At 43.1% G+C, this 23,492-nt stretch overlaps 3 protein-coding genes across 4 annotated transcripts in view; 1 reads left to right on the forward strand and 2 right to left on the reverse strand.

Annotated features, from left to right (window-relative positions):
- The window catches only part of LOC145890641 (neurexin-1-like), a 142,378-nt gene that overhangs the window by 10,905 nt on the left and 107,981 nt on the right, over window positions 1-23,492 (reverse strand). The window lies entirely within an intron of this gene.
- LOC145888492 (mitochondrial 2-oxodicarboxylate carrier-like) lies at window positions 265-9,528 on the forward strand. The gene is made up of 10 exons (XM_082979246.1): window positions 265-440; window positions 1,240-1,288; window positions 1,354-1,437; window positions 1,504-1,570; window positions 1,673-1,732; window positions 2,785-2,895; window positions 4,824-4,988; window positions 7,640-7,821; window positions 7,888-7,940; window positions 8,300-9,528. The coding sequence occupies exons 1-10, from the start codon at window positions 311-313 to the stop codon at window positions 8,362-8,364; spliced, it is 966 nt and encodes a 321-aa protein (XP_082835372.1). The 5' UTR covers window positions 265-310; the 3' UTR covers window positions 8,365-9,528.
- On the reverse strand, window positions 11,016-19,161 carry LOC145890728 (paired box protein Pax-9-like). Of its 2 annotated transcripts, XM_082981873.1 has the most exons (6): window positions 19,143-19,161; window positions 18,480-18,700; window positions 15,039-15,698; window positions 12,688-12,935; window positions 12,166-12,574; window positions 11,016-11,658 (listed from the first exon to the last, which is right to left on the reverse strand). In XM_082981873.1, the coding sequence occupies exons 2-6, from the start codon at window positions 18,580-18,582 to the stop codon at window positions 11,579-11,581; spliced, it is 1,500 nt and encodes a 499-aa protein (XP_082837999.1). In that variant the 5' UTR covers window positions 18,583-18,700; window positions 19,143-19,161; the 3' UTR covers window positions 11,016-11,578. The 2 variants fall into 2 exon arrangements, with proteins under 2 accessions (XP_082837999.1, XP_082837998.1); XM_082981872.1 differs by lacking the exons at window positions 18,480-18,700; window positions 19,143-19,161 and adding an exon at window positions 16,290-16,465.

Here is a 23,492-nt window from a genome sequence, read left to right on the forward strand (position 1 = left end):
AACAGCAAAGGTACACTCAACATCTGAGGTTTATTGTGTTTCTTGCTGTGCAAGCATATACTAGACCATCAAGAGCTGCTTATGTACTGGGTAAACATGCAGTGTCAGCTGTTTTAGGTTAGCTGCAAATCCTTTACAGCATCGAGGTACACTACATTTTTATTTCTAGAAAGGCTTAGCTCATTTGGTGCCTTCCAGTAAGATTTAGATTCACAAATTATATCATCTGTGTCTGTTTTTAAAACTCTTTTGTTTTACAGCTTTTGTTTGTTTCTGTTTTTACCAAGTTTTTAACTGTAAATAGCGAGTCATGGCAAATAGTTCTAGTGACACAGTTGTCCCGGCAACAATTAGCAATATGCCAGTGTCAGTAATACACAAACCGGAGCCAACTTCACTCAAAAGAATGTTTCAGCAATTGGTTGCTGGTGGTGGAGCAGGTAACAAAAACCTCTTAATGTTTTTAATATTTTCACATATAAACCCAAAAAGGATGTGGTGAATGCTACCTTATTGCCCAAACGAAATTCATTTTGTTCAACAAAAATTCAACAATATTCAAAATGTTATTTATACTTCTTATAGTTTTTCATGATGGTTTGCCATGTGTGGTTACTAGGTGGCAGAAGAGAGTTAATTTCCAAACTTTATTATTTTATATGAAATACATATTTTTTATATGAAAAATGTGGTTACTAGGTGGCAAAATATTTTATATGAAATACATTTTTGTTTTTGATAGGGCATTTGTAATCAATTTGTATTTTAAAATAAAGTTTTGTTACTACATATTTTTGATGCTCTTGACCTCTATCAAAATAAATTAAGATGTTATGACTTTACAGGTTTTGTGCATTTTTGCCAAGTGTAAACCAAGCTGTTGTAAAAAAAATATATGTCTTACGATATCATATCCTGGTTTGTTTTGCTCATAAATCCAAAATTATGCTTCCATTTGGTGCTTAATTAAAAAAACTTGTTTCCATGCCATAAATTGCTACATGTTGTGTTGTAACGAAAGGACCTGAAATAAACTTTACCAAAAATCAAAATTTGGAAACTACAGATTTCATCTGCAACGCACGCAGTCACGCAATGTTACCAATGCAGTAATTATAGCCTGACATGGTTCAAGTGCCTGAAATCAACCGAGACCTCATTTTTGGCGCTTGTCATCTATATCATGATTATTTCCAGTGTTGTGTCTGTTTTACAAATTAATTTTCTCTGTGCTTTCAGGCCTCGTTGAGATATGTCTTATGCATCCACTCGATGTGGTAAAAACAAGGTACTGTATTACAACACTGTAATAGCATGGTCCAAAGGCAATTGGATGTAACATAAGTGTTTTAGGTTCCAACTACAGGGAAGTGCACCTGGCTCTGTTCATTACCGTTCAGTTGCCCACTGCTTCACAACCATGTACAGAACCGAGGGGTTAGTGGCTTTGTTATGTCATGCCAGCCACCCTATTCTTTAAAAAGCATTTAATTTCCGACATAGATTCCTTTCATTTTACAAAGGAATTTTCCCCCCTATTCTGGCAGAAACACCTAAGAGAGCAGTCAAGGTAATGATATTTAAAGAGGTGGTTTATAAACATACCAGGCCGTGTAATTAATGTATCATGGAAAAAACTTCATGCTTTCGATTTTTCGTGGTTGTGTTACAGTTTTTCTGCTTTGAGAGATATCAGGACCTGTTCAGCATGGGTGGGCCCAAAACTCCTTTGGTGAGTGTTTTAATAATTTAATCTACAGGGATATCCTTTGTCATCTAGTATTTTTCATATAAACAATGAACTTCCATTTTCAATCACTCAAAAGAAGTTACGTTTTGGTTGTGCGCGCAATACGTGTTAGTGGCACGTATTGTAGCCTGGCTCCCATTTTGTTGAAATTATTGATAAGACCTCATAAAAAACTCCTGCACAGTTCATGTAATCGCCATTTCCCAAACCAATTTGGATTACGTCACGACTTTGGCTCGTTCGGTCAGAAAAGCCAAATGACAGCGGTTTACACAACGCGTGTCACTGGCGAATCAACACGTCCGCTAATCTGCGCATCCAATCACTGGCTGCACGTTTACTTTAGCGCTTACCGGTCATTGAGCGTCGATAAAGGATGGACGGTGCTTTGTCCACGTCGACTGCCCCCCAGACGGATTACTCGTAATTCGTTCGGGGACTGCTATTGTCCCAACAATTTTCAAGAGAGCTTAAGAATATCGGGGTTCGCAATTTCGGAGCTACCTCCCCTCTGGCTGTAAACACGTCCACCCTCGATTGAGAAATTCGTAAGAAAACATGCAACGTGATGACGTCACCTGTTTTTGTGTTGCTCTCCAGTGTCAAGCATTTAAAATAACTTAATCCCGAGAGCGCAAACGTTATTTTAGTATTTAATTAAAATAAATAATACAATGTAAACTGAGTCCCCATTAACTGCACAGCCAAGTTGTTTACAAGTATTTACAAAGTGCCCATCCAGTTGTTTAATGCAGTATTCGCACTACAACGTGGCATGACACTGCACTTTCTTTCGTTTATTAGGCCGTATAACACCGGAGGTGTAAGTGTCGTTGTTCGAACACCCGCAAGCTATTAACCTCCCTGCACAATTGCTTCGTCCCCGCCGAAATCTCCATTTACGAATTATTCCAATAAAACCAAACCCGAAAAAACAGTCTCCGATAATTATGTCACAGTTATGCAACTGTTCAAGCGTCCACAGACAGAACATAATGTCATATTGTACAAGTGTGTTTTGTGGTTCTGTGTAGATCTACTCTCTAGCTGGCCTGTGTTCAGGTCTCACTGAGGCAGTCGTTATCAACCCATTCGAGAGGGTCAAAGTTCAACTGCAGTCGGAGAGGGACATCAAGTTGAAGGACGTGAGTAACGCAACCGGTTTTCGTTTGCCCGAGGGTAAACACGGAAATAGCTTTTGTCCACATGCTAGTCAAGAGTAAATTTGGTGACAAAATACACCGATACATTCTGGAGAGATTGCTCGATAGCGCCACATTGCGGTCAACCGTTCGTGCGATATTTACAGTAAAACTAGTGTTTTTTTTTTAATTTTCGACAACGTAAAAACTTTTTGGATGCAATATTTTTTTGGGTATTACTTTCTTGAATAATGAAGCACCACAAACATGAAAAAGTTTATTTCCACATACTATAAAACTACACACCATTCTGTCAAATCTGTAGTTTGATTTTGTCAAGCGATTTTACCAGGTACTGGGATTTCACCAAAAATCTTTCCGTTATATTGAGGGATACGAATAGGTTACTGTCATTGTAGATTATATCAGAGACATTTAAGAGGAAGTAATGTCAGCGCAAAAATTAATCAACTCCCAGACTGGCGACAGAGCAGGCATCTATCACTTGGCCTATACGTTTTCCCCGGCACACCTTTTAAACCAAAAATCCTGCGCACACACGTCCACATTCGCCGGGTTTCATTCAACAGACCTACTCTCGACGACTGTTGTTAAATACAGACCTTTTCATGTATTGTGTCTCCCGTGCCCGCGCGGCCTCGGCAAAGCCGCGAATGGGTCCTAATGAGTGTCAGCCTGGGTGGGCCGCGGGGGCCGCGCACTACTTACCCCTTAAATCGGGGGCGAAACTGCTTTCTAACTCCCCCAGGACCGAACCGACCGGCATAGCTTGCATAATTGTCGCCATTGTATCTGTGACATCACAATGAGAGATGGGGGTAATCCCGGTGCGGGCGCTGATCAAACAATGAACCCGGGTCCGAAATACTCTTCCCGCTCATGGGGAGGTTGTCACGCAATAGCGCTGGGGGTGAGTCAGTACGGGCCCGGGCCCCAGCCCTTTGGGGTCGATACGCAGAGTCAATAACGGCGAACCTTAATGACAGCGCGCGGCAAAATGCGATTACGCGGCGAGATGCCGCGGTCACGCCAAGTTGCCAATGACTAGAGCGGGCGTTGTGCCTCCGAGCGACACTGTTTTTTTGCCTTCAATCGGCATCAGAAAATTAAGCCCTCAATCCTGGGAATTTATTCCTCCGTGCTGGGTCTTGTGTTTGTTGAGAACCGCATTCCGATGTGATAATTCGCTCGCCCCCGCATCATGGGATATTCTCGACGGTTTGCACGAGAAAATCCACTTGTTTCTGAAGGTTTACTTACAGTCCGCTTGCTCTCCAAAGACGCGTCGTTTTTTATTTGCTCCGTTGTTGATTTTGTGAGCTATCCTCCCCGTGGATGATGGAATTATAGTGTGACAGTTGGCTGCAGGCATTCCTAACAGTGCGCTGAAAAATCGGTTCGGCAAATAAACTCGCATCAAGAAAAAAATTCTTGCATGTTTTGTTTGAATGATCGATAAGATTTCTATGCTCAGCGCTCTTTTTCTTCATTAAGGTAGTGTGGCCCGGGTCATGCAAAACTATTTATATGTTCAAGTTAAGCAAAATACGCCTCGTTTATTAAAAAAAAATATTTGGAATGGTGTTATTTTAGGGTGCATCATTTTAGGGGCAAAAAGGCTTCAATACCCATTGTTGAAACTGTTTCGTAAAAATAAAATATATTCCTAATTTCCACAGACTGTCCTATTGTAGTTTTTTATTATTTATACAATTTGTTTTGTCAAAATTTTTTATTGGGTCGCTACAAAAGCACTCCTGGAACGCACCAGAGTGCCATCTTTACTTTTGATATTTTAACCCAAATTTGTTGACGTAATCTTGGCGTGGCTAAAGCACTTGAATCACATTCGAAAATAACTCCTCGCAAACATTATTGTTTGCCATATTAAAATATATCACTGATTACAGCAACAATCCACATTCTCAAAAGCGCGCCAGATCATCAAAGCTGATGGGTACGGAATGATGGGAATCAACAGGGGACTCACCGCCACCTTGGGTCGACATGGGGTGTGGAACATGGTCTACTTCGGCGTATTTCATTCGGCAAAGAAACATATTCCCGAAACCGAGGTTAGAATCCTAATATGCTGTTTTCATCTGTTTTTTGTTTCTTATAGTTGTTTTTAAACAGATGGAGATAATTATGCTTAAAAATATATTTAAAATATTTCCTTTCCAAATATGGGACAATTGCATTTTCTGTAATACAAAACCAAGGCTGTACGTAATTAGGTTTTGACCAAAAATGGTTCGTAAAGTTTTTCCTGCGTTCAACACATATGCGTTTTAATTAAACACGTTCCATGAAGCGTAAATAAACGCAGTTTGTTGCTTTTTTATTTTTTTAAGGAAACAAAACTAAAATCAAACCCTAATAACCAAAGCAATATTTAAAGAAAACAGAATGACGTACTTTAAAGTTCGTGGCAATGATTCAGTTGTTTCGAGTTTTGCCAAAAAAATCGCAGACTCGCCCCCACGGTCGAGGGTCGTCGCCACCCGTGTTCTCTTCAACATTCCACATCCGACTTGACGCTATTTACGTGCTCGACAAACTGCAAACACCGCCCTCGCTAATCTAATTGTCGTTCCCGGTGTTGCCATAGCAAATTCGTTAAAAGCGGGCGACGCACACCTGTGCCGTGGTCCCAAGGCCTTTTTCTACCTCGTTCAAAGCCGTGGGGCAAGTGACGTGGCCTCCTGGTTATGACACTTGTTTGTACACGGGTCACGGCTTCCTCCGGTCCATCTGTTCCCCGCGCCATAGTGTCCACTTTGGTGAAGGTAAACCCTGCCACGGGCTGTTGGGAACCAAAGCCGCCGGTCTCGCCGAGGTCACTTTGGATACTTCAGTAGCGACCGCTGTAAAAACGGCATATTCTAAAGAGCTGGCCATTTTTTTCTGATTTCTATGTTGTCATGGTTCGGTATGCAAACGAGTTAACCCCGTAGAAAATAAAAGATACGCCTAATGTGAGTTGAACATGAATGGAAGTATTTAAGACAATGAATGCGTGACCATAGGATATAATTCGAAAACTTAATTTTTTTTATATAATAACCATTTTCTCAACTACTCGTATTCAACGTTGTCTTAAATCCACCATGGACACCATGGAAAATTGTTATTTCGGGTTCTTCTTCGGTTTTTGCGTCCAAATCGATGAGGTCATAAGTCGTCGACGCCCTTTTATCTAAACCCTGGCACGACGAGATTGACATCAGCCGCTACTCTATATAACCACCATGTCAGCGTGTTTATATTTTCTGGACCCGGCTATGCGCTTTGTGGCGCTTGTCACGCAACGACTTGAAACCCTTTCCCTCCTCTGTCCTTCCCTAATGTTTGAACAAGAACCCCTCCACCCCCCACCCGCGAATGGGCTCGGGGCCCCCAAAATCGCTTCATTTCCTCTCCCGAAAAGTCCGTGACACAATACCCCCTCCGGTTGCTGATAAATTAGCGTCAGCGCTGGCCTTTTCTTGACATTGTGTCGTCCGGCCTGTGTTACATGGTACCGCTCACAGTCCACGGCCTTCGCGTTTTTGTTTCCCGCAATTCCGAGCGTGAAAGGACTTATTCACGCCCAATAACCTCGTAGCGATTCCTTTCTGTCCGTGGGACCCCGGTCTGATTATCCCTGACGGCCCCAGTGTTCCGGCAGGATTGGGTTTGAAGCGTGGAAGTTAATTTGGTCGAACACACCCAGGAATGCTACGCCCCCTTGCACGCGAAGGCCGCCGTTGCTCTGTGCAGAAAGTTTAATGAGAACCCGACTCATGGTTACTGTGTTGTTTTGGTGCCTACGTCAATGTGCTGTGAAAAGGGAATTGGAAAACAACTGAACAAAGCTGTGGAAACATCACCTGTGTTTGCTCGAATCACCAGGGAACGGGAACTGCATGAAATTTCTGGGAACCTCCCCTTCTTTCACAAAATATGGGGTTTTCCTCATGCTGTGCTGGTTGTAACGTTCCTCCTTCTTACACCACCAGACATATCGACTTCAGCCCCGACACCACCAAGATCATAAAGGCCATTTGGTACTAACAAGGCACGTCGAATCCAAAACACCCTTTCCTTGAACGCCATTTTCCCAGAACCGCGTTGTGTCGCCTTATGGATGCTCGACGGGCGTCAAATGCTGACGAATACCGACGTCTCAACACTCATTGAAGGGCATTGGTAACGGCGCGTTAAGACTGTTATGGGCGTTATGCCTCGCACGAGCGCTCGCATGCGACTACAGGCCGCGGGCCGATGCATGCAAGCGAACGTGAAAGACAAAACCTCGTCTTTCACGCCCCGAGAAGTGAAACTGTCAGTTTATGTAGCGTGAAACCCACCCTGTGAGGTTTTTGTGAATGGACGTTCGGTGGTGCATTGTTTTTGTGAACGGTCCAGTGGTAAAACGTTGCTCACGCCGGCTTGGCGATCGTCGCTCAGTGCGTTTTTGTGGTGTCTGGGATTTCGCTGTGCCCCGTATCTGTGAAGACGGTGGATGGTTTGAAACTGTTCTTCACAACTCAACTAACTCATTGTTCATTGCAATGAATTGCATTTGTATGTAATTTATATGTTTGTAGGCATCAATTTTTGTCCTTCCGTGCGAAGCAAAACAACAGCAATTCAAGTATTTTTTTTTCTTTTCATCTCACCAAAAAAAACTGTTTAACATCCAAAGGCAAATAACCAACTTTTCACCTTTTTTCCAATTCAGTCCAACTTCGCCAAAGTGTCCTACCGTCTGACGTTGGGTCTTGCCGCTGGGACGCTTGCTTCCATCATCAACATTCCATACGATGTTGCAAAAAGTCGCATACAAGGGCCCCAGCCCGTCCCTGGCCAGATAAAGTACTACGGCGCACACAAGGCCATGTACATCATTTTCAAAGAGGAGGGGTGAGCTATTTTACGTCAGAAAATACCAGTCGTTGCTTAGTAACACTGTATTGTGGATATTTTTAGATTCCTCGCGTTGTACAAGGGTTTGGTGCCGAAGCTTATGAGACTTGGACCAAGTAAGACTTTTATTGCCCTATAACCTAGACCAGAGGTTCCCAAACTGTGGCCCATGGCCCAGAAGTGGCTCGCAAGGACACATTGGGTCACAAAGCTATTTGAACAGATGGTTGTATATTATAAAATACCGGACATGACCTTAATAACAAATAATTGTGTTGTTAAGCCACAAAAGATTGTTAAATGCCAAACATTTTCTTAATAAATCGCTTGTGATTAACTATTTTTCTTGAAACACTTCAACGACAAAATATTTAAAAAAAAATTTGGGCTGAACAAGTTTTGGGAGCCACGTGAGTCGAGTCGACAACAGACGACCTAGACAAAAAAAAATCGCATTATAATTTTTGACTTGCAGGTGGTGCGATTATGATGATGGTGTACGAATCCATATCCGAGTTTCTGGCCAAAAAGTTTCCCTAGACCTCAAGCCGCTCTTGATTTTTTCAATGCGTTTTCTTTGCGCAGTCACGACTATGCACCGTGCAGTGTGGTACAGCCTTGCTTTTGGCCATGTATTTTCACATGGTGCGTTGTGTAATGTCGTGCGTTGTTAACGTTTACAGTCGGGTCTAGAAGCGGATTTTCATCATGGATTCTCGTGTACGCTTGTTTTATTGTTACATTGGTATTTTATGTTTTATTGATGCTATTGTATTGCGACTATACAGTTTCAGCTTTAAATTTTAGCGATTTTTGTGTATTTTGCTGCGTTTCTCTGGATAACATTTTATTATGTGTTTATAATTAGCCAATGCGTGTTATTGTGCAATCGCTAATTTCCTCCAAAGTTTCGAGCAATTTTGAGTATTTTTTTACGTCCGTTTGTGATCGTGTAACGTGTTGTGCCATTAATATGAAAATAGTTTATATTTTTTTTCTAAATTATTGATCAGTTTTTCCTGTAAACTCGTTTTCGTGTCAAATTTCTACCTTTCTGTACTGAAGATGACTAGAACTTTATAGTATTAAGTACATAAAAACCATTCGTTTGATGTTACGCCGTGCTTGTCCGTTTTTTATATTCCCTTTAAAATTTCCACATAGCCCCATTACAGATAACCATTACAAAGCAGTAAATGCACTGTCTGTATTTTTGTAGCTATATTACCACGAAGAAATAAAATAGCCATTCATCCATTATCTGGAACTTTTTGCGACAGTTTAATCTGCATTGCTTACAGCTTAATATGTGCAATCGCATTACAGACCGCCGCTTTGATCCTGTGCGGATGGAAAAACATATCCGTTTTACAATGTGAGTGTTACTCTGTGCAGCATGCGATTCGCTACAATCCTCATACGCTCGTTTTAGTTCTTTGGCGGGTTTTGAACCAATATCTTGGTGTATGTTGTTCTCGTTTCTTGATCCAAACGCTAACGGAAAGCTTTGAACAAGCAGATCACCAGAAACATGGAGAATGAAATTGGTCGAGTTTCCGCAAAACAGAACTTTATAGCTGCTTATTGTGTAACTGCGTTGTTTGTGCAACTTCTTATTGATTTGGTGTTTTCGTACCGTTTCACATAAAACGTCGGTGCTTTCATTCATCTTGTCATTTCCAATCGTTCATTACTTCCTCCAATAAATACATCAGCGAAAACGTGTTTCTTGTGCCAACATTACAATTATATTTTCGGGATGATAAGTGTTTAGGTGTGAAATAAAAAATGTCAGGGGGTGCTATAGAAAAGGGCAAGAAATAATGATCTAGTCTAGAATATTGCTTTGTCCGGATTTAACATTACACGAGTTGCACATTCACGAGAGTCTACGAATCCTATTTACATAATCTGCATTACCTTCCCCACGCAAAAGCACCTCTTTAAAAAAATCCAACTTCGTCCCAGTTGTTGTTCGCTTTCTGTCGACAGTTAGGCGGTCGAAGCAATAATTTCGCAACCTGTAAGCTGCACGAACTCCATCGCACGATGATTCATTCAACCTGGGAAATCGGCAGAAAAAACAACCAGCGCCCGCAGAAATCGTAAACTCGGTAGACGAAGGACGACCAGAAGCGGGGCTTAATAAAAAACAACCGCACGATTGGCAGCTCCGGAAATGTAGAGGTCAGATGTCAAGCGCCCGGTAAAAAGCAATGTCGATATACGGAGTATTCTACCCCCTCTCTATTGTCATCGTAACTGTCAGCGGGTTCTTAACCACGAGCAAATTGAGGTTGCTATGGATTTTCTCTTTTAAACCCTGTTTAAAAATGGAGAATTTAACATTAGAAAAAGTTAGTAACACCTCTTTTAAAGTGTCAAAATATTATTTTTGAATCTCAGCAATTCTTTTCACAGTAACCATTTTCTTTACTGGACAATTTATCTTATTGCAGGTTTCGCCCAACTTATACTCAAGTAACAACCATTGCTATTTTATTGCTTAGCAGCATCAAACAAGCTAGTCAATTGCACCAGTGGTTTCCAACATTCATGAAACGGTAACGTTCTTATCCCAAAAATATGTCATGACGCACCGAAAAATGTTGCCAGTTTTCAGACACGAATTCGCCTGTATTACCTATATGCAATCTGGTATGGAAATAAAATCTGTCCAAAGCCTCAAGTAAGCTTGCGACGCCCCTACAACATTAAAACGACGCACCATTTGGGAACCAATGAATTACAGCAACACGGAATTAGTTTTGCTTCTGGGATTTGAAAAACGGTGTGGATTTACTTGCGTGAGAGTGATTTTTGCCTGGCAGCCCACAAGATAAAAATCAGGGCGTCGGCGAATGGTGGTGTCAATCGTTGTGAAGGGTCGGTAAGCCCAGTCCAATCACAACAAAGTCACGGATAAAGGAACCGATGATCCCGCATCAAAATACGCATTACCATGGGTGACAATGGATGGCATGCCTCGCTTTGCGTGCCTGAATTGTCGTTGGTCGGATTAACAAGGCCTATTGAATTAGATTTTCGTCATATGGCAGTGGAGACTGCGTTTCAAAAAAGGCAAAATAACTGTTTGCAATAATTTCTAATTAACTGTTGCTCATTTCAATGTTCTGTAACCCTCGCTTTTTATCAATACAAAAATTCGAGTCACAAACATTTTCGCATGACCAAGTTGTTGTTTATTGTTTTTTATTATCCACCATGATTTAAGTAGCACAAAGTGTAGGGGTAAACAACAATCGATGCAATAAACTGAACTAAAACAAGTTAGTAATGCTACTATATTAAGATATATATATTTATACAACGTATTTGTTAGTGCAAGTTCGGGCGCGATTGATACAGAACGAACAACACAAAAAACAATTATACGATAATCATCACAAGTAAAAAAACAAAACTGTTATTTCTTCCCACAAAATAGCAATAGGCAGTAGAAAGAAATGGCTATTTGACATGCTAAAATTGTTTCTACAGGCAGCTGTTTTCAAGTATTATGTTGCATATTGTTATACAATCGTTCAAGTGGCTAGAAAACACGTTTTTTTCGAGATTTCCAAGTACAAGTCGTAGTATTGGTAAGTGTTGGTGCTGCATTTTTATGATTGTTCGTTTTTGGCCGGTTACCATGTCACCAGCAGCCTCCGTCACGCGCCACCTCACGCGAAAAACGCGCGCTTTGAGTTCCATCATTGCAGCATTTAGCAAGCGACGAAAAGGAACACAAATATTACGACGTAACAGGCCCAGAATTTGCCATCGTCACTCTCGCAACCGACGTTGACTTGCTTTCCGAAGAAATCTTTGGTTCTGCGGTAAAAGTTCAAGTATAATTACTCAGTGAAGGTGGGTTTTTGACTAATAAGTATGTAGACAATTTTGGCGCAACACAGTTATTAGTTTTGCCTTATTATGACTTTTCTCAATTGTCCAACGCGAGCACGCTAAGACTTCAAAGGCGAACACGTGCAGCCGAACCAGGGCCGAGAGAGCGTTTGTGTGCGTTTGCACCGAAGCGAATCAAAACTTGGGCATACGGAGCGCCCAAAATTGAGTTTGCGTCCCTTTGAATGAAGTCAAATGTGCGTGTTGTGTCACGCAATCAAATACCTTGAAAATTTTGACGGTAATTTGACCTTAGGGATCAACAACTTATCCGTGTTTACTCCGAAATGTCGTTGCTGTTATAGAAACCTGGTTTTTAGTGGATCCACGGAGATCTTAGTTTTTAGCGAAAACTGCGTGGCCCAAGTCCGTAATTTGTGTTGCAAACACGATTTGATGATCACACTAAAGAGCTGCGAAAAATCAACTTGCCTGTTTGCGAAGTGTGCGCTTGCTTCTGGTAAACTTGCCCTCCAGTCTGCGCGCCATTTTGTGAGTGGTGGTGGTGCTGCTGCTGCTGCTGCTGCTGCTGTTGTTGCTGCTGCTGCTGCTGCTGCTGCTGCTGCTGCTGTTGTTGCTGTTGTTGCTGTTGCTGATGAGCCTGCTGAGAATGCACGCCTGATTGTGACATCATGGACTGGTCAATCCCATTCATGGCGGATGGCGCTGGGGGCAAAGACATGTGTTGCTGTTGCCATGCTGGGTGTCCATAAGGTGACATGTAAGTTGGTGATGGGTAAGCAGAGTGCTGCATCATGGGTGTTGCTACGCTGGAGGCTACGAAAGGCTGGTTTGTCGGTGCTGCGTACACTGTACTGGGCTGGTTTGTTGTGTGTCGATTCTGTGTCAGATGTATTTGTTATAAATCCTGCTTGTTTTGTAATAATGTTATTTGTTCAAAATGTGTTGAATGATTGAAAAATCAGTTTAAACATTGAACTGCGAAAAACTTACCTCTTCACTGGAAGTATGTAGTGAAGTAACTTCCCTAGCATCTGGCGAATCTTTTTCAGATCCGTTAAGTGCCACTGACGTCACTTGTGTCGGTGGCGGTACCCCGTAGGCGGTCATGTGGTTCCATTCTTCAAGCTTTGGTATCATGGTTGGCATGGTTACTGGAACCAACTGGTGGTGTTGATAGCCAGTGGCACTGCTAGTTGCTTGGTTGCCTTCGATCATATGCTGGTTCGGGTGAGTGGTTGCTGGTAACAAATAGTTGGGACATTAACACAAATATTCCGATACTGTGTTGTTGTAAATTGTGATTCTGTGGCGTGTTGATATTTAGGTTATTGACTAATATTGACATTTAAAAGCTGATAGCAATGAATTTTAGTGGTAAGGTTTTGTTCCATATTCTCATATGATTTTTGTAGGGCTTTGACATATGTTTTCACTTGGTTCTATTTTATTCTGCATTTTTGTTTAGTGACAGTCGTTACCGATAGTCACCAAAGGCCAACTTACATTTGACAAAAATTTGAGAACAACGGCTTTGTGATTTATTTTGATTTTTCAGCAGCGGAGCCCCTGCTTATACGTGTGAATATCAGTCAGATTTTCCCACGTTGTCGTTCGACAGGCTTTCACGGGCAGGGCCTGACAGGCCTGCGCACATTGCCACGGCAGAACGGCGCTAAGAAAACTTTCACTCGCTTCGTTAAGGGTCGGAACGCTTGCACGCATCTGCTACACGTGCGTGTCTTGAACGTGAATCAAAACAGATAGTATTCGGTCAGGTAGGCGAAGCTCTAGCGTTACTCGCGCTGACGGCTTTCCAAGTGGGCATGGACGCGCGCATGTAGCTAACAAGGGGACCCGGCCGAGGTCCGAAGCGCCTCTATGCATAATGCATGACTTGTATGTTGCGTAACGGCGCGCGCCGCTAAGCTGGGTCTCGGACAACTCTGACCGACGCGCAAGCGGATACAAAATGGCGGTTGGTCGCGCTTGGCTTGCAGGCATATGCGGTCGCGCCGTTTGCATCCTTCGCTTTTTTGCACTCAATTGGGCGAATCTGACTGCGGAGAGCCGGTACAATGCTCAGATAGGGACTTTTAGGTCATGCCTGGGCAGTGGTTGCCTACTGGCCTTTACACGTTTAGGTGTCTATGCATTTTATCGCTTTCGCTTGGCGCGAGCCATTGACGCGACGCGATGCATTCACAATCCGCATTGTCTCTCATTTTACGGCCACTGAAAATCCGGGCGCCCGCCCCTGAAGACTGTGGCTTGGGAAATCGGATCGCTTTCAGGTGCTGGCCGGTGTTGAATTGCTGTTTGCTCGTGACTTTTGTGCACAGAAGTTTCGAAAACAATTTTTTGCATTGACTGTTCGCTTGCTCATTAATATTTGTTATCGATTAAAATCTCTGACTTTTGCGAAAAACTACTTTTAAAACGACCACGATTTTGACATCTTCACATCGCGAAAAAATAATAATTTAGGAAACAGCAATTTTGTGTATTTTCCTAGTTTGTAATCATGACGGATTGTCAAGTGATTTTTTCTGTCTCGCAAAAGACAGAGTTTGGATCTTTATTGGTCGAGATTAAAACTCACGTAAACCGACATATTTGTCATCGTCCCCCTGAATGGACGGTTAAAGCCAAAAAGTACACAGAGGGCAACAGGCAGCAACTCACAAGCAAAAAGCGGCACGCATCTGGCCCATGGGAAAGTCACGCTATTCTCATTTGGGCGTGACTGGAGTCTGGTGCTGGGGGAGGACCGCTTGTAGAAAATTTCGTTCGGCGATATCTCATTACATGCGGCGAGGAAACGAACTAAAAAACTGCACGGGTCCCCGGCTTGATGCATTTCAGGGGTGAATAACGCAAAAATAGCAACCGAACTTTGCTTCCCTTTTAGCCCTTTGCCAACAACGCCAACCCGCGAGTGTTACAACGCTAATTGGACGGGGCTTCGTTCTTTCGTGAGGCACTTACGGGGTTGTTGGTACAAGACAGACTAATGTCCGTCTTGTTAATAAACGAAGCGTTCCCTGCGCAAAACTTATGCCGTTACAAGACAGAACGGTTGAAGTTCGTCTTTCGTCAATGAATTCGGTGAACTGTTCTCCAATTAGGCTTTTAGGGCAGTTGATCGATTTGAGTTATCGTGTTGCTTTTGCGCTTGCGTAATATGTTTTTTAGCACTAGAAATGCCGTTGGTTTTACTTTTAGTTATAAGTTCATTGATTTAAATTGTCTTACCATCAGTGTAGGAAATGTTTTTAGGCCACTAATACTGTTTTTCAAGCCCCTGAAAAATGTATGAAAGTTGCTGTTGTTTTACTGCTTACCTTGACTGTGTGGTTGGTCAAATCTTGGAAAGCCGAGTATCTCGGTGACGGAGTGCGAGTAAATGGTGTGGCCCATTGAGTTGCGTAACGCTGGTGTGCCGTTCGGGATCGCGGAGCTCTTGGGCACGGGAGGTACCATGTAGTGGTTGTAGATGGGGTTACTGTACATACCCGTACGTGGGGCACCGGGTTGCGTGGAAGCGGCGTGGTCCATTGTCGGACTAGGAACGTAGTTGGGGTTCAGTGGGTTGTTGGGGTGCAGCACGTTGCCGATTTTATTGCGGAGGATGCGGCTGATGGAACTTACAGAAGGAACATTGTACTTATCGCATACAGCGTCGCTCAGCAGCCTGTCGCGGATTTCCCAGGCGAAGATGCCAGGATCGCGAACCTTGTACTCTTTTATCGCCTGCACAACTCCTGGTGTCGTAACCCGCGGTTTGCTGCCTCCGATCGCCCCGGGCAGGATCGACCCGGTTTCGTTGTAGCGAGCCAGGATCTTGCTCACGCAGCCGTGGCTTACACGCAGTTGCCGGCTGATGTCACACGGTCGGATGCCGAGCTGAGCAAGCTCGATGATCCGAAGCCTGATTGCGTTGGGTAGAGGGCGCCCGTTGACGAAAACGCCTCCCAGCTGGTTAACTTCTCCGAAGGTTTGGTCTGTAAAAACATACAAACCATTGTTAGTGTTTATTTTAGGACTTTGCAATATTTTGTTGCATGTCCAAGTGTTTTTTGGATGGGGCGATTTTGAGACACTAACGCCTTCGGCCTTTACAAGTCGTTTTTGACTCTTGGAAGCAAAAGTGTTTCATATAATTTTTTAGTATCTGAAGAAAAAAAATCACAGTCTTATTAAAACATGATTCTATACCTATATTTGCAAATACGACCATGTAATTTAACTGGTGTAGGAACGGTTTATTTTGTTTTTTGTAATTTAACAAACAGTTTAAGTATAGAACGCCGGCTTGAAACGCACGTATCAATGTATCGCTTTTTGGCGTTACAAAATGGCGGATTTTCCAGTGGACAAAATTCCTCTGCGTGACTGAACTCTAATCAAACCGTTGATTTTATTTGATACCGACATCAACACATCCTATCATGGAAAAAACAATAAACTTTCCAATAATTTCGACAAATATAACTTTAGGGTAATTTGTTTTTTGACTGTTGTTTTCGGTTTGCATCTGTCTCGGCAGCAGCTATATGAAGCCTCTTTTCCCAACAAAAGCACGTAACATTCACCTAGCAGTTCCTTCTGTTTGGCGGTGAGGTTGCTGATTGATAGGCGGTCGGGGTGCTTGAATGGCGACGATTCAAGACTCATACCGGGGCGCAGACACGAAATCATGATCGAGCTTTTATTTTCAAGCCTTCTTACTTTGGCACGCGCAAACACAAATTTAATTAAACATAACCTTCGGTTATACACACAAGAGGAAAAGATACATAAATGTTTATTAAAACATAATAACTATTACAACTAGCTTGACATATTTGTAATTTCAAGTTTTTTCTGCAGTAAAATAATTAGCCTCGTTTTTGCATCAAATACACCCTGTGTTTCTCTGCCCACGCCTGTTTCTTCTGCACATTCTGCCATAAAACTTCATTTTTGAAACTTTTTGAAATATCCGGTCTTCCTTTTCCTCCTCTTCCCAGCATATTATAACCAGTGAAGATTATTTTTGTCCGATATTTTCACATTTGTTTTTTTACACTATCAAAACTCAAAAAGGAACCAACTGGGCCGCCGATAATGTTGCCACGTCACTCCCAAATCCCTCGCTCAGTAAACAAACCCAAAATCGCCACCCGCACCTATAGTCGGTCTCGTTCTTGTTATGACAGCGTGTGGACAAGCGGGAGGTCCGCAATTTCACGACCAAAAACAAGCCATCAAAATGCGGGTGGCGCTCCGCCTGCCCCTACATGACAACTGCGGTCGCCCTCCACCTCCAAGCGGAGTTTTGTTTGCGTCAATTGCCCGAGCACACCGACCATTGATACCTCGCCATTGTGCAAATCCATTTGACACCGTTTTGAAAACGCGCCTGAGCACAAAGCTGGCTGCCCCTCCACCTATCTCGCACCGACCAGCGCGCCTTTCCAAACAGATCGCATTGTGCGGCCGTTCCACAGCCCCCTGCTAAAATAATAAAACCCGTCGGTGCCCGTCAGCCGAATTTCGGGCTAATCGGACAAAAATCTGTGCCCAGATAAGCGTCGCCATCAATTGCGGTTGGCCTGTCACCGCCTCATCGAGGGATAAATCCCAATCGAAATGCCGTTTGCATTGCAGAGCTCGATTCCTCGCGTGCGCCGGGCTTGAGGCGACAAAGAAAACAAGGCTATGAATGTACGTCGCTCGCATTCCACCGAAAACGCAAGAAATTAGTCCATCTCTGTCTTGTTCCCTAGTGGGCCAGTGCGGAAGCTTAATGACGGCAAAGTTCTTCTTTAAAAACAATCTAGTTACTGCTTGATGGCTTGAAATTCTTTCATTGCTGTGATCTATGTCGTGGGGTTGGGGTACAATTCAGTCGAATTATAGGGAGTTTTCAACATGAGTTTTAGTGTTAAAATGATGCATTCCAACAATTAATTATCAATGTTCCAAAACGTTTACTCAGTTGTTCTTATCTAATTTGGCATTTTATTTGTGCATCAGACAGTTCATCAAGCGTTAATTACTTTGTGGTTGATTAAATGTTATTTTCCAAAGCAAAACTTCCCTCATAGAATACCCAACACCTTGCAAATATTTACATTTTGAGCTCATAATTTTAAAAGAATTCCATCATCGCCTTGTGGGAATCTCCAGGTGAACAGTAGTAATTCTCACTTTTCGCAATATCCGTGAAGTAATGACAAAGCGAACAAACTTTGTTTGATCGCTCGATCGAGCTCCGACAACAGTTTATTCAGATGGGACTCGACGGTCACGCTTTCAATTGAAATCAGGCGACAGACACGCCGGTAGCACAAAATAAACAGCTATCTGTAAACTTGCGTCAAAATGGCCTGCGCTTATAGCTGCCTCGTGCCCTTGAACAATTGCCTGTTGCGTGTTGGCTAAAGTATGAATCTTGCTTCAAATGAAGTTCAAGAAACGGATAAGGCACGTTTTTAGCAATTGTTTTCATCAGGTGAAAAATGAAACAAAATGATTTTTACGTTTAGAACTTTTTCCTGATTATTTTACACTCTAAATGCGATATTTTTTTTCCAGTTTTAAGACAAATTGTAAAATAACATTTAGAAATATTTTTGACAAGAAAAAACAAAAAATTAGCAGTTGTTCTTCGGAGGGACTTTGCTTGTTACCCCTTTCGAATCGACTTAAACAAAGATCCTGATTATGTACCCAAAAACAAGATGCCCAAAATAAAACACAAAATTTTGTTTCAATTTTTTATGCATACCAGTACTTACTATTAGTCGGTGCGGGCATCATTGATACCATCCCGGAGCTCTGTAAGGGCGGACTGAAGGTAACAGCCTGGCCCTGCGTCGGAGCGGTTTGCATATTAATCATTGGGACTTTTTTCGCTCCTTGCGTTCCAATCCTTCTCCACGTAGCGACTTGGTTATGTCGCGCGTTATATCGCTATTCGAAGTCAAACGCGACGTTATAGATGATCGCCGATCAATGCCTACACAAAGGAAACACCTCGTTAGCTTTGCGAAGAAATTCGACGCGTCTGAATTTGAAATGGGAAAAAATATTAACGCCGAATTACTAGCCACCGGTGAGCGGCAACGCCTACGGTTTTGCGTGGCAGTTATCCCCAAAAGCGCTTTGTATCGATGTTAAAAATTTACATCATCCTGCAGTATTTTTTTCATCCAGCGAACGACCCCCAGCTCAGATAAATCTAACGACGAATTCCTCCGGCAATTCTAAAACTCCGGAGCCGATCAGTTTACCCCGACATATAATCACCACAATGCGCTTAAGTCCCAGTAAAGCGCCCCCACTCCGTCGCCGATAACGATGAAGCAACTGAGCGACCCTTGCTCCACAACCAGGAGTAAAAGTATGCCGGTAAAAGCTACCCGTCGCCTTCTTTCCACAGAAAAATCCGGGTATGTTACCTGAGCCCCTATTAGCTCACAGCAACGATCCCTCCCCCGGTGCCCGGGCGCACGTCATGAGTGGGAGATCGGCACGTTTGGGCCCTTCGTTGGTCCCCACAAGAAGTAGGATCCTTCGGGGAGCTATTTTTGTCCCCTTCATCGTATTTTGTTTTCAATTTCGCGCCGAAGGGTCTTGGAGGTTGGCACGAAAGTTTCTGTTTTCGGAACAAAACGTGGTACGCGGAGTAGCAGCTCCCATTTGTCCTCGGTTTTGAGAAAAGATACCGTGATACTTCTAAACACGAAACCAGTTAAATCCTTCATATTTGCTTCTTCTCGAAGTTTTACCCATCTCGAAAATTCTCATAAAAAGGAAAATATTTACTACAATAATGTTGTCATGACATTTTCTTAAATATTCCCCACAAAATTACCATGATGTTTAGTTTGCTTAGGCCTTAAACAACAGCAGCACCCTTGACCTATTTTATTTTAAACAATAATGAATACATTCGTGCGTGTGATATTTAGTGACGACAACATGATTTCGGGAGCGGAAAAATCTGTTTATTTTATCTTTGCTTCGTGACAGGTGGATTAAATCAGCAAATATAGTCGCCAGTTTTTCGAAGTATTCGCGTTGATGCCGGACGATTGTTGTTTCCGGTTCTGTATCCTCGCGGGGTCCGGCCCGGTGGCGCTTTCATCGCGGCCCCGACCATGTGACGTGCATTGTGGGGGCGGGCGGGCGGGCAAGGGGCTCGGCCTGGAACAAAGAGTCGCATTGTCACGCAGAGCGCACCTGCGACAGTCGGCGAAAGGCAATTTCAAGAGAGAACATCGAATTTCGGGCGCTGGGCCTCGCGTGCTGTGTTGGGCCGTCTCGTCTTCAGTGCCCCTGCTCCAGGGGTGGATCGATTGAACACAGGTTTTTCCTATGATGGGCGTCAGTGAAGTAGTTGGCTAACTCAAGTTCGTTTCTCTGTTTTTCGACAAACACGACCATATCCCGTCCTGCATCAAACCATCTGATGTCGTCGCGAGTTGCTCAGCCCGCGCTTGGCGATGTCGCCCGGTTCACTGCCAGAGGCTGAAGAGCGCGCGTCGTTCGACATTTTGCGTGATCCATGTCGCTTCTGACGAGTGCGCGCTCAATCCCTTATCCGTTTTCGTGCCGCGTCTGTCATTCGCAAGATGGTAATGCGATTTTGTTTTCGAGATGCTTCATCCAGGGTTTTCCGTTTCGAGTTTAAACGACGAAATTTTGACACTTGGAAATGCCACCAATTTTTTGCTGTTGGACTTGCTTTGTAAGGATGTTCATCCCTTGCGTTTTGACCTATTGACCGAACTGCTTGTTTCAACAGTTATCATCAAGGATTTTATTGTTCGTTTTCAACCTAACAGTGGGCTTATTGTTATAGTATCGAATAAATGGATGTTTTGAAAACATAATTCGATTATCGTTGTTTCCGTTAATAACTCGTCGTAGAGGCACGTCTATGTCTTGGTCGCAGAAATTTGTTTATGGTGTGGCTTTTCATATATTTCGGGGCAACGTCTTGCGTCTTTCAAAAAATTTGCAAACATTTAGTTTTTGAATTACTTTTATTGGGTTTTTTCAATGTAATTTCTTTCGAAAAAAAGGTATCAGAAAATTGATAGTAAAACAGTTGGATGCATCCAGTGTCGGCAAAATTTTTGTTTTTATTTTGTAAATATAAATTAACTAAATCGGCAAATTTAAAGCTGCACCAGAGTCGGTATAATTTCTTATGACACTATTATTAGCCAAATTTAAATTTTAGTCCATATTCACAGGGGTAGCAGAATGAGGAATACGGGAGGACATCAGGATAATCCAGCACTTTCGGAAATCCACCTGCTATTTTCACGTGAAAACTTTAAAAGAATTGCAGAAAACAGGTACAAGTGCATAAAATTAAAAGAGGGGTTGGCGCTAATGAATGGTAAAGAAAGGGGGGCGATCGTGATAAAGTGCACAAACACGACGATTGCACAGTATCACGTTACGTTTGTTCGCTGCCGGCCGAACCCAAGCTGCCGTGTGAGAATCACCGCCCTTCGACCGTTTCACACGTTACATATTCCTCTCCTGCATCAACACGCTCACGTCTCGTTTGTCATCGCGCCACTTGCGCAGAAACAGCACCTGATGCGACGACGTCTCCCCTCGTCCTATTGGAAAATTTGTTCTTTTAACCTTATTCCTGTCCCCCTCTAACCGGACACGACCTGTGACTGAGACGTCGTGGTTCGCGTGATTTCAGGATAGACGTAAGATTAGACATTGTCGTTATGAAGACGCAAGTTTTGGCATGATAAAAAAAGGGGAGTCGCTCTGCACCATTCCTATACATGTTTTTGTGCCCCAGGAGCGTTATAACATTTAATTTTATTTGAAAAAAACTGAATAAAAAAATTTGGATCTCTTCGTTATTTTTATGCCTGATGTCTCGTGATGCCGTCCTACATTTTGAAAACATGTGACGTCACTGTTTTATTTAACATTTGCTCCGCGAAAAACACTCCCTACTGGTTATATTGTAACAACGAAAGTTTCATTCCATCAAATTGTAAAATTATTGTACACAACGTTTAGTTTGCACCAGGTAAACCGACTCTGTTTGATATTTGCCCTATATCTATATTTGATATTTCGCGGTTGTTACCTTTAGTGTTCATAGGAAATTTCACCTCAAAATACCATCATGCAATCAATCACTTCCATTTTAACATGCTGTGAACTACCATACCATCGGGAAGCCTGTCCTGCTGAAGAAGTATTGGGTGAAATATATTTCTTTTTGGTGGGTTAAGATATTCTCACTTATACGTTATACCAACGGAGCAATGATTTGTGAAACATTTTTTAGTATCGAAACTTTAGGGAAAACGCCCGACAAATTTGCCAATGGCAGACATAAACAAACCCCTACCCCTTCATTTTCATACTCTGGGGGTGAAACGGGGGAAGAATTCCAGGAATACCGACGTCACTGATGCTACTGCACGACGCTGGCGCACTTGGGAAGGGTGACGCCTGCTCCACAAACAAGCACGTCGCCCATTCGTCTCACTCAGAACGACGAAAGGCAGCAGATCGTCGGCAAGACACTGCGGCCGCAGCTACAACAACGCAAGGAACGCACAAGCGGGGGTGGAAAGGCGATGGAAGATCCGGGGCTTCGAATTAGTCAACGCTATCACGGGACTGCGGATTATGTTGCTTAAATATTTGCCGATCGAGGGGCACGATCGTTTATTTTCTGGAGAGCCCGTGTGAGCCTATAGCGCGCACATCGGGAGCCGACACTGGAATCCTCTTGTCGTGTTGATTTTGCTGTCTGAGTCTTCGCCAAGGGGTTGTCTGTCGCGGGCGATGTCGTCGGCGAGCCGCTGATGAGCGCGTGAGTAATTAAAACGATCTGTTTTGGGTGGAAGTTCTAATTGGATCGAACAGTTTACCCTTTGGGACACTACATGTGGGGCGACGTGACACGGTGTGCTTGTGTGGTCTTGTTATTGTTGTGTTTGAATGCGGACAAGAAAGACCTCACGGGTGTTCCACGACCATGACTACTCCAGTCTAAATTAAGACAAAATTTCTGAATAGGAGGTGTTTGCTCAAAGTTTGGTCAAATTTGTTTTTACTTCCTACAATTCGTTTGATTTTTTTCTCTCTTTTTTTTCTCAATACCTTTCTCTCTTTCTGCATGCAAAGGGTTATTTTCACTTACCATATGGTTAAACGTTTATCCATTACTTGCAGTTTACCTCGTATATATGCACATAAATATGTATGCGCCGGCGGACTAGATGAACAGATATTACCAGAAGGCGAGTAATAAATACCTTGATTCTAAATATTTATATCCAACTTATTTGCTAGAGGCAGGCAAACCAAGTTGTCGAAAGGAACCAGTCGTTACCCCTTTAAACTGTTTTTCTTGTCGTTTCATTCATTTTATTGCATACATGTCGTCAGTGGCCTCACAGCCGGACACGCCAAAGCAAGTCACGGAAAATTTCTCGCGAAAGTCGCCAAATCCCGAAAGCGGAAAAGCGGCTCGAGTGTCATTGCGTCTCCCGACTCACCGTTACCCAAGTGCTAATGAGTCACTCGGCTCAAGTTACAATTTAAAATGGATTCCAGGCGACCTCGCCCAGAACCGAGGGCCAGGGGCCAAACTGAGCGGTTTCCCAAAGTTGTGCGTCGAGAGTTTGTGACAGCGATCTTCAAAAGAACAAACCAGGGTCCCTGACTAATCACACCACGATTCGAGCGACGTCATTGCGCTTAGCGGGGGCGAGGGTATTTGTAGCTAACTCCACATACCCAGGGTC

This window comes from Ascidia mentula, chromosome 2, assembly GCF_947561715.1.
Source record: "Ascidia mentula chromosome 2, kaAscMent1.1, whole genome shotgun sequence".
NCBI lineage: Eukaryota > Metazoa > Chordata > Ascidiacea > Phlebobranchia > Ascidiidae > Ascidia > Ascidia mentula.

Coding starts and splice junctions, on each gene's coding strand:
- LOC145890728 (XM_082981872.1), bottom strand. CDS start 16,395: ATGATTTCGTGTCTGCGCCCCGGTATGAGTCTTGAATCGTCGCCATTC. Junction 12,575..12,687: donor TACATACTTCCAGTGAAGAG/GTAAGTTTTTCG, acceptor CATCTGACACAG/AATCGACACACAACAAACCA. Junction 11,659..12,165: donor AGCGCACACTTCGCAAACAG/GCAAGTTGATTT, acceptor CTTTTACCGCAG/AACCAAAGATTTCTTCGGAA.
- LOC145888492 (XM_082979246.1), top strand. CDS start 311: ATGGCAAATAGTTCTAGTGACACAGTTGTCCCGGCAACAATTAGCAAT. Junction 441..1,239: donor GGTTGCTGGTGGTGGAGCAG/GTAACAAAAACC, acceptor CTGTGCTTTCAG/GCCTCGTTGAGATATGTCTT. Junction 2,896..4,823: donor GGGACATCAAGTTGAAGGAC/GTGAGTAACGCA, acceptor CACTGATTACAG/CAACAATCCACATTCTCAAA.